General features: G+C 36.3%; 1 protein-coding gene and 1 long non-coding RNA gene across 2 annotated transcripts; one reads left to right on the top strand and one right to left on the bottom strand.

Annotated features, from left to right (window-relative positions):
* The first annotated feature begins 355 nt into the window (after positions 1–355).
* Positions 356–1,563, top strand: LOC145116227 (uncharacterized). Its single transcript, XR_013711933.1, has 2 exons — positions 356–1,025; positions 1,104–1,563. It is a non-coding gene; the product is annotated as an uncharacterized LOC145116227 (long non-coding RNA).
* Positions 1,564–2,415: 852 nt separating this feature from the next.
* On the bottom strand, positions 2,416–5,986 carry LOC145116436 (zinc finger protein CONSTANS-LIKE 9-like). Its single transcript, XM_079052782.1, has 5 exons — positions 5,808–5,986; positions 4,502–5,158; positions 3,546–3,737; positions 3,034–3,296; positions 2,416–2,947 (listed from the first exon to the last, which is right to left on the bottom strand). The coding sequence occupies exons 2-5, from the start codon at positions 5,024–5,026 to the stop codon at positions 2,818–2,820; spliced, it is 1,110 nt and encodes a 369-aa protein (XP_078908908.1). The 5' UTR covers positions 5,027–5,158; positions 5,808–5,986; the 3' UTR covers positions 2,416–2,817.
* Positions 5,987–11,074: the final 5,088 nt, after the last annotated feature.

Genomic DNA, 11,074 nt, shown 5'->3' with positions numbered 1-11,074 from the left:
CAACTATCTCGTCATCCGTACGGGGGCTTTGAGTCTTACTCAATTTGGCATTGCTCTAAATATGTAGCTCTCATTTCTTGGAATTTTCCATACTAAACCGTTTTAGTACCTTGTCCAAGTATGTACTTTGACTAAATCCAGTTAGTTTTTTCGTTCTAGGGTTATTGACATAAAAGCACATGAAAGTTTCACGTTTGGTTTTAAATGACCATTTAATCTTTTTTTGGACCCTTTAGACCATTAAACTCGAAATTTCCATGTCAAAAATACCATTTTTTAAAAAATTAATAGGTTTCCATGTTAAAGTGTTGATGTGTACATTGACCAAAGGTTTCATAGCCACCTAGACATATCTTCATAAACGTGAGGAATCAAATCCAGATCAAATGGGAAAAGTTGTAACTCTTACCCTTCATCTTCAATAGATGCTTTGAATGGATGCTCTAAGACCCAGTAATTCAAGGTCGTCGTCTCCAGATGCACACATCATCATCCCGCCCATCTCTATTCTCGATCTCATGTCTTTTTAGAAACTATTGTTTTGCTCACCTTCGTTTTGGATCTCATATCGATGCATATATCGTTGCTAAAACCTAATCGAACTTTTTCTTCAAATTTCTTTCTAGATAGCCTTTGAACCTAATTGAACCTTTTAATTGGTTGCGAAAATCAGTTCATGTAACCTCAACATACGAAGCAAGCGCAACCCCAATATACCCACTTACAATATACGCTGATGCAATAGAAGACATAACAAACGCCATTAGAGACCCCATAAACAGTGATGACGTATAGTGAATCTGGTATCTTGATTCTATGATAGAAACCAGAACGAATAGTGAATCTGATACCATGTTAACATAGCGAACTGACCATATACTTTTGAGATTCCGATAACTGATGATTCGATGTTTGGATGTTGTGTTTGGTAGTAGAACATTGTTCCTGGTAAGGGACTGGGATGATGGCGTATGATGCTGCCAACCATGAAATCGGTTGATAAATCTCAGGTTTTCTTAGCTCAAGTAAGAGATATGAGAGTTGTTTTCGTATTCCATGATTGTATTTGCTTTTTGGTAAGTCGAGGGATTTTTTGTTTACAGAGATTGTGATGAAGAACCTAAGAGTTAATAGGATTCCAAAGAATAAGAACATTGTTTGGGAGGAGAATCGCTCGATTGAAATGCCCCCTAAAAGGTTTCTCATTACACCGCCATCCACGGGTAAAATCGAAATCCTTGCATCCAAAACCCTATCCCTAGCAACATCCCCCGTCGTCCTAGTTGTGGTGCGTGTTCATGTTCTTTGCACTTGATTCCATTGTTGTTTTTTGTTTTTGTGATTATTTCGAGTCTTTTTTCCGAAGGAGATTCCATAGCCACCGTTTCTCTGCCACTGGTCGATGTAATTGTCGTTTATGTTTTGATGTCTGTCGTCGGAAAGGGAAAGATTATAAGAGTATGGTTCAATGGAAACCTTTGACTATAGAAGTCAATGTACACATAATAGGGTAGTGTATACAATATTTGTTAAAAATATATTAAAGAACTAATAATTGGTTTCTGATCGGTTTCAAAACCATTGGGTCGGTTCAGTATTAACGGGGTCAGTTTTTTATACACAAATCAGACCCAAACCGAATTTTTTGGTTTTAAAAAATCAGAACCCAAACTGATGGTTTAGGTTTGGTTTCATTTTTATTGGTTTCCAGTTTTAGTTTTGCTCAGCCCTAGTTAGTGGAGCTCAAATGGGAGTGAGTTTTAAAGGTAGTGTGAACTTAAAAATGATACCAAGGGGTATATAAATGATGACACATCTTTGAGAAAAATCATTGTTACCAAGAATCCAATATATATGTTTTATAAAAATGGTGACAAAAGAAGTTGAATATTTTTTAAGCTTCAACCAGTCTTCTAGATAATTGATGAGAAGACATCAAACTAAAGAGATAATGTTACACAAATTTGAGTTTACGAGAGTTCTTGGAAGGCAGTTGGTTGCTTGTTGATCAACCTCCAACCAGAAGATGGTTGAGATGTGGAGTTTTGGAAGGCAGTTGATAACCTCCAACCAGAAGATGGTTGAGATGTGGAGTTTGTTCGTTCTGACCTTATAAAGCATGAACTATATAAATCTTATATTTTGTTTGCATCTTATATTTGTGTTTCTATTATTGGAAATTTGGAATACATAAAGCAAAGAAAGTGATGCTAGTCTTCAAACTAAATCCCAAACAAATAGATCGGGAATCAAAGAGATGTTAATACTTTTTATCTTATCAAAGAAAACCTTTAACATCGAAAGGAATCTCAAATGCCTAATTGAGATAACGCAATGGCCACATCCTATCCTATGAAAGAAATATAAACATAATTTTTTTTTAAAAAAAAAATCTTGCTACATTTTACATGCTCGTTATCAACTTCATTGGTGCTTATTCTCACTACAAGGGTATCTAAGATCCAATCCGTCTTTATTGATTTCTTTTCATGTTACACCAGAGCTACCATACCTCGAACAGAAACTACCTTATTCTTGCTCAAAACAATCTCAGATAACAAGAATGGAATCCTTAAAACTTTCCCAAAAATACTACACACTACAAAACATAAAATCCATCAACAGACGAACTATAAAATTGTCAAGACTCAAACCCTAAATCCATCTGTAATTTACAAAGATCTTCTTCATCCTGTACATATCACCAATCAGAAACACAACAATTCACCATCACTAAATTCTCTCAACTCATCTTCTTACAAAGTAAGATGACAAGTTAAACAAGGATTTGATTCGACAGTTTTCATACATGTGTTCTCAGAAGCTTCTTGTTTCAGTCATGGGATCATAATCATAAGCCTCACCAGCCTTAATAAACCGACCTTTCACACGTTTTCTCACATCTGCCCTCGCCTTTCGTGTTGCATACCTTACTCTCTTCTCAAATCTGCACAAAAAATCGAGTGTCAAAAGGGCGATTTCGTAATATAAAAAGATGAAATTTTAACGCATGTAACATGAAAACACACTCACTTGCGCATCTTCTTTTTTTCCTTGTAACGAAGAACAGCATCACTTCTGATAGTAGTGCTTCCTGGACCAGAGGTGCACCAAGGTGGCTCACCCATTGGAACCACAGATGAGGCCCCACAGTCTTGATATTCACCACCACTGCTATCACCACCAGTTAGACTTGAAAATGATAGATTTGAATGTTGCTTTGCATAACACGCGTTTGGTTCGGTTTTGCAGCTAATTAATGAATCCACTGAGGCTGCTTGACTGCATTCTGGCTCCTAAAACAATCAAAAGTTGTTAGCAACTAGTAAATGTTATAACTTTTAAGGGGAAATTACGAAAAAGCCGTTGATATTTTGGGTAGTTCAAAATGGTTAATTTGGAAAAATGTCCGAAAGTTTTATGGTTTGATTGGAAAAAGATGATGTATGAGAGGTTAAACTGACAAATTTCTGAAAATATAATGTTTTTTTTAGTAGTTTGTGTCAATTTGAGAAACTAAAAAAATATGAATGAGTGATAGATACCTTTGTTGAGTCTCTCATGCCAAACAAGCTATCGATTCCATCTTTGGCAAAAAGATGTTTTGGGTCGTTATGGCCTACACCAAAGAGTTCTTCATAGTTTTCGATGTTCATGTCAACTTCATCCATGGTGAAATCATCGTAGAGCCCATCATCCACGAGTTGTTCAGAATCTTTTGTCCTTGAATATGATACCTGCAAGTAAATCATGCAAAAAAAATCAATAAATATTGAAAATTTAAAGATTTTGTGATCAACCCACTTCGATTGTTACAATCTTGAACTAATAAAGATGTAAAAAACTCGATAAAGATTGAAAATTTAAGATCTTGTGGTCAACCCACTTCAGTTATTACAATCTTCAACTAATAAAGATACAAAAAACTCGATAAAGATTGAAAATTTAAGATCTTTTGATCAACCCACTTCAGTTATTACAATCTTCAACTAATAAAGATACAAAAAACTCAATAAAGATTGAAAATTTAACGATATTGTGATCAACCCACTTCAATTATTACAATCTAGAACTAATAAAGATGAAAAAACTCGATAAAGATTGAAAAATTAAGATCTTGTGATCAACCCACTTCAACTAATCTTCAACTAATAAAGATACAAAAAACTCGATAAAGATTGAAAATTTAACCATATTGTGATCAACCCACTTTAATTATTACAATCTAGAACTAATAAAGATGAAAAAACTCGATAAATATTGAAAATTTAAGATTTTCTGATCAACCCACTTTAGTTATTACGATCTTCAACTAATAAAGATGCAAAAAAAAACTCATAAAGATTAAAAAGTGAAAGATTTTGTAATCAACCCACTTCAATTTTTACAATCTTGAAGTAATAAAAATGCAAAAGATCGAAAATTTAAAGCTTTTGTGATCAACCCACTTCAACTGTAGCAAACTTGAACTAACGATAACTGAAAAGGAAGAAAATTTTACCTTTGATTGAGAAGAATTCAAGGGTTTTACTTGGTGAAAGATGTCTTGTGACTTATTATCACCCTCGATGTTGAAAGAACCCATCCAATCACTCTTATTCTCATCTGGCAGTGATGAATCTTGAGTCTTGTTTTCAGAATGTTCTTGGCTGTTATCAGCGATGCTCATTGATTCCATATCTTGTTCACAAGATTCCATAAAGGACCAAATAGAAGAAAGTTCAACAGCCGAAGGGCATCCTGAATAACAATTTAACGTTTGTCGACTATGTGTACTTGCACTTGAATTGGCTCCATTGTGACCTACCCAATCACAATTCTGACAAAGAGATGCTTTTTCATCCACACATCTAACAACCGCAGGCTGTGAATTACATGTATCACATACAAGTGTTCTCATGTGGCGCTTTGATAGTGGATTTGCAGAGTGAACATTTCGATCACATGATAAGCACAAGTAAGCTGCATCTGATCGACAATACACCATTGACCTTGCCTCCCCACAGTAATCACAATTGTACCCCATGTTTTCAAGAAAAGACGTTACCCAGATCAAGATTTTTTAGCTTCTCTAACTTTATACGTTAGAAAGAAAAACAGAAACTCGTGCAAGATCCTGTCAGGAGTGGACTTTTTACTGTTTGTGAGATCAAATCATCTGCATCAATCAGGATAAATGAAAATTTTAATCAGAAAGTTGGAAAAATTTCGAATTAGATTAAATGAATGCACGTAATTGATTCATAATATGAACAATTTGATTAGATCTTGTTGATAAAATCATTGAATAAATGTGTAGTTTCTTGACAAAATCGTTGCTGAACAATCTATAATACAAAATTGATGGAAGCCAAAGGAATAAAAGCTTCGAATTGAAAGGGTTTTAAGCATCTTGCATCTGAACAAAAGGTAAACCAGAATCTAGAAAACTAAAGTGAAGTAGAAAAAGGCTTCAAATTGATTTGTGGGTTGCAAAATTAAGAATCAGTAAGCAGTAAAGACCTAAATAAACCGATAAAAATGGGAGAAAATTAATCGAAACTTAAAGTGGAGCAGATCAAGCTGAAAACAAGCATATACGATGATAATCCAAGCTCAAATTTTCGACAAAATCAAAACGAAGCCGGTGGAAATAGCCGAATACTGACAAAGAAGATGAAAGCTTCATCGGAAAAAGATTCACAATAAAGAAATGTTCATCGATGAATCGAACCAGAGCTTATAGGTGACGACAAATCAAACAAACCTAGAAAACCCCATTTCTATAAAGTTACAAGAAACAGAACCCATAAAGCTTAGTAGCTTACCAAGATATAGAGGGCTATAGTTGAGATCTTTTTGAGTTTCAGACGCTTAAAACCCTAATAAAGAAGAGAGCTTTTCAGTCTTCAGATTTCTTTTCTCTTTTCCTAATCTGTTCTCTTGTTCGGGTATTTGTTGTGAGGTAGGTGTTGATTGCGGAGGTGTGTAAAATATCTGACAACACATCACAAAATATCTATAGAAAGGGCAAAAAGTGCAAGGAGAGAGAAAGAGAGAGCAAGTGCCAAGTGGGTCCTTGTCCCTTTCATGACATTTAAAACTCAGGCCCTCTTCACTTGTTTTGTTTTTTCTTGGTTTAATTGTACAATTTCATCCTTGTATATACGCCAATTTGAGATTTTTGTTATCTTAATAAACTTTGTTTCACTATTTTATCTTTGTTTTCTTTTCACCTGTTAGATGTAAATGATCAGCATAGTTAGTTTTGACCCTTAGTAATTTTATAAAATTAGTCAGCAAAATAACGAGACTCGGTTAAACCAATCACAAAACGATTTAGCTGAAAAGATTTCTTAAAACAATAATAGATCGACATCGAAATCAAATGATGTGATATATCTATTAAACAAATAGCTCTAGTTGTAATTTTATTATTTTCCCGTGAAATCTTCTTCATTCATTAATCACAATATATAGGTTACATAGAGAAAAGCCTGAATACAATGGGCTGAATAGAATTGGGCTATACTAAACAATACAAAACTAAACACAATACAAACAAATATAATTTGCTAACAGCCCTCTGCAATGTGAACGGGAGGAGAATCGTGAACGTTCAAACTAGACCGAAAGTCAAGAAAAAGCGGTGATGGAAGGCTCTTAGTGAAAATGTTTGCGTATTGAGATGAAGATGGGACATGTAAAACACGAATATGACATGTTGCAACCTTGTCCCAAACAAAATGAAGATCAATCTCAATATGTTTGGTCTGGTGATGTTGAACCGGGTTGGCAGACATGTACACAACACTCACGTTATCACATTAAACAATAGTTGCCCGATGAGGTGAGTAATGTTGTTCTAGAAGTAAGTTACGACTCCAACATGTTTCAGCAACAATATTGGCAACCTCACGATATTCTGATTCCGCACTAGACCGAGAGACAGTGTGTTGACGTTTAGAGGACCAGGAAAGAAGATTGTGTCCTAAAAAGACACAATATCCTGAAGTAGACCGCCTAGAAGCAGGAAAACCATCGCAATCAACATCAGAGTATGCAATGATGTCACGAGACGAAGAACTATAAAGTTGTAATTCGTGACCAGTAATACCACAGATATAGCGTAAGATACACTTAAGAGCCGTAAAATATGGTTCCCGAGGGTCATGCATATATAGACAAACCTGCTGAACAACATAATAAATGTCATGTCTAGTGAATGTAAGATACTGCAATACACCAGCAAGACTGCGATATAAAGTGGGATCGTCAACAGGAGGACCAGAGCTATCAAGCTTGGCGGATAGATCAGTAGGAGTGTGGGATGGTTTGTAGTTAAGCATTGAGGCCCGTTCTAGAATTTCAGTAGTATATTTCTGTCGAGATAGAAAGAGACCGGTATAGGATCAAATGGCTGAAACACCCAAGAAATAATGAAGATCACCCAGGTCAGTCATAGAAAACTCAGAACTAAGTGTGGAGATAATACTTGACAGCGGCTAGGAAGAGGATCCAATAAGAACAATGTCATCCACATATAGTAGAAGATATAAAATATGGCCATCTATCGGTAGATGAACAGAGAGGAGTCACACCGGCTATGAACAAAACCAAAACGTAAGATAAACATAACAAAATGTTGAAACCAAGCACGAAGGGCTTGTTTGAGGCTATATAAAGATTTATGAAGCAGACAAACATGATGAGGTCGCATGTGATCATGAAAACTAGGAGGTTGTTGCATATATACTGTCTCATGAAGATGGCCATGAAGAAATGCATTCTTGACATCAAGTTTTCGGATAGGCCACCAGTTAGTTATTACAATGCTAAGAACGGTCTGTATAGTAGTCAATTTAACAACCGGACTAAATGTTTCATCACAATCAATCCCAAGTCTTTGACTTCTACCATTAACAACTAGTCGTGCTTTATAGTGTGATAAGGAACCATTTACATTCAATTTCTTTTTAAACACCAAATACAATTAATAACATTAGTATCAACAGGGTTCTCTACAAGTACCCATGTTTTGTTTTGTATAAGAGCAGTATATTCATCAGTCATCGCTTTTAGCCAATTAGGGTCATTAAAGGCTTGAGAGTAATTTTTAGGAAGAGGAGAAGAAGCATCAACATGAAGATTTAATTTCCTATCGGGTTTAGAAATTCCAGATTTGGCACGAGTGACCATAGGATGAAGAGACCGAGTAGGATTAGTTCTAGGCGATAAAGGTAAAGAGTTAGAACTCGACGAGGATGGAGAGGAAACGGCCGAAGCCAGTTCAGATCAAGGGGTCTGAGGAGAGTAGGAAACCGAGGGTGGAGTAAAAGGCGGTATGTCACTAGATAAAGGAGGAGTGATGTTAGGTGTTTCGTTAAAAATAGAATGAGAAGGAGGAAGAGTGGTTTCGAGAGGAACACCTCCCACAGACTGATTTTGAATATTGGAATATGGGTTAATTGAGGAGGCGGTTTGAGGAATATCGGGATTATCAAGGAAGGAATAAGTGGGGGCGATATTGGGGATCGTGGAGCAAAAAAGAAAGACAGTTTCATCAAAAACAACATGGCAAGAGATAATAATTTCTTGAGTATCAAGATTAAGGCATCGATACCTTTTGTGATTGGAAGGGTACCCAAGAAAAACACATGGAGTAGATCTTGGTGAAAGTTTGTGAGGAGTCACAATATGAGGAAAGCAAAGACATCCGAACACGCAAAGATGTGCATAGGAAGGTTGTTTCTGAAACAATTTGTGATAATGAGTGTCATTATCAAGGGTGGTGGTAGCTAGGATATTTAGTATATAGGTAGCCATGTGAAGAGCTTCAACCCAATATGTGGGAGGCATACGAGCATGAAAAAAAAAGTATGTATGATATTATTAATAATATGAAGCATGGGTTATGGTTTACCATTCTGTTGAGATGTATAAGGACATGAAAAATGCATGTAAATGCCATTTTGATTGGATAATTGATGAAACTGGTGATTATCATGTTCTCCCCCATTATCGCATTGAAAATATTGTTTGAAAGATCAGGAGGATAACCCATTTTGGTTACGATAAGGATTTGGGAGGGTGGTATGACCCACTTTGGTTACAGGTATGGATGAACCGTCCCCAACTAAAATTGATGATGAAAAATTGTTGCTATTATCTAAAACAGAACTGAGTATACCTGCATCAGAGTGAAGATGAGCAGTAGCACCAGTGTCCATGTATCACCCGATTTGTCCCGGATCATTTAGAGTCATAGAGTTGAACATTTGCGGGATTGTAGTGGCTTCGGGAGATGAATTTATGGGCCATTGAACCATGGAAGTGGGATGAAAAGCATGAAATGCTTGCTGTGATAGAGTTGGGCCAGTAGAATGCTGAAAAAATTGATGGCTTGGTTGATGTTGGACTTAGTGTTGATGTTGTTGAGGCCCATTTGGAGGAGTAGGCAACAGGCCCGATTGTTGTGATGGACCAGCACCAGGCATAACCTGGTACCAGTCAAAGACCCATGTGCCATCACTTTTATTGCTTCCACTGAAGCTGCGATTTCCCCCACCGGACTGAAAATTGCCATTGTAGCCACCAGAGTAATTATTCCTACTGCTGAACCGACCACTACCTCCGCCTCCACGTTGATTTCTGCCGCATCGTCCACCACGGTAGCCTCCTTGAAAATTGTTATTGTTCTGGTGAGTTCCATTTGTGACCAGAACAATTGGAGAAGGGGAGTTGTCAGATAGATTTTGAACAGAAACATGAGATTCATCATGTTTGATCTGAAGTTCTTCTTGATTTGGAATAGATCGAGTATCCCAAAAAGACGGTAAGGGATCTCTTAGCCGAATGAAGGTGGCGATTAATCGAAACTTTGGAGACAACCCATTCAAAGTGTAGGGAACAAGATTCGCTTCAGGAACTTTGGCATCCATGTTTTCTAACAAATCTACTAGATTTTTGGTGCGGTTGCTTTGCTAAAGTAGAGTTACCCATAGAGATGTTTCTCAGTTCATTATCAATCTGGATAACTTTGTTAACCTTATTGTCTCGAAATACTTTCTTAATGTTCTGCCATACTTCATAAGCAGGAACTTTTTTTCTTAAAAATCAGTTGAAGGAGTGAAGTAGAAATAGTCTCGTACAACCATGATTTGACAATGGAGTCCAACCTATCATGTTCATCAAGATTAGAAGTAGATGGTTGTTTCTCATTAGGAGGTTGCGGGTGATTAACAACTCCATAGCATATGCAATGGAGTTCGAACAATTCCCTCCATACATCATAGTTCATCTTGTCCAAGTCAAGAACCAGTGGAACAGCATGCTTGATATTAACGGTGGAGAATGGCTTGTTAGAGATGATTGAAGACGACTTTGACTTGGGAGATTCCGGTCCAGGCATGATGAAGATGAGAGATATAAGGAGAGGAGGGGAAGAATGAACCATAATATGAAGAACCAAAACAAGGAATGATTGAAGCTTAGTAAACTTAGTTGTTCTTCCTAGTCTCGAATCTCCTTGAATTTGACTTCATCCATTAGTAACCGACCATATTTGACTTTTTAACCCAAAAATTCCACCCCTTCTTGAGCAAATGAACATCTCTCAATATTTACATAGATTTTTCCCAAAGAACTTGGAACACCTACCTCTAATAAGAGATATGCTCCTCCAAGGACTAACTATAAATTATAATGTCGTCAAAATATATCACCACATATTTATCAAATAATGGGTGAAACTTCTTTTTTATTTAAGTACAAAATAAAGATGATCAATTTTTCAAGCCAAATGACATGAATAGGAACTTAAAAGATCCATACCATGTGACCCAAGTGGACTTTTCCTCATATCTTTCAACAATTCATACTTAATAGTACCTAATCTTAATCAAAAATGGAAAAGTATTGTGTCTTCCCTAATTGATAGAATAAATCGATAATAAGTAGGATCATGTATTCACTCTTTATCGTTACCTTGTTATGTGCCTAATAGTCTATTCACATCTATAGAGAACCATATTCTTCCTTTGGAACAATTCAATGCACCATAGGGGATTTTGAAGGGAAAATGTGTGTGACATCT

This window comes from Lactuca virosa, chromosome 5 (assembly GCF_052849685.1).
Source record: "Lactuca virosa cultivar CGN04683 chromosome 5, Lactuca_virosa_CGN04683_v6, whole genome shotgun sequence".
Lineage (NCBI taxonomy): Eukaryota > Viridiplantae > Streptophyta > Magnoliopsida > Asterales > Asteraceae > Lactuca > Lactuca virosa.
The sequence above is the reverse complement of the archived record's forward strand: the minus strand, read 5'-3'. Positions and strand labels throughout refer to the sequence as shown.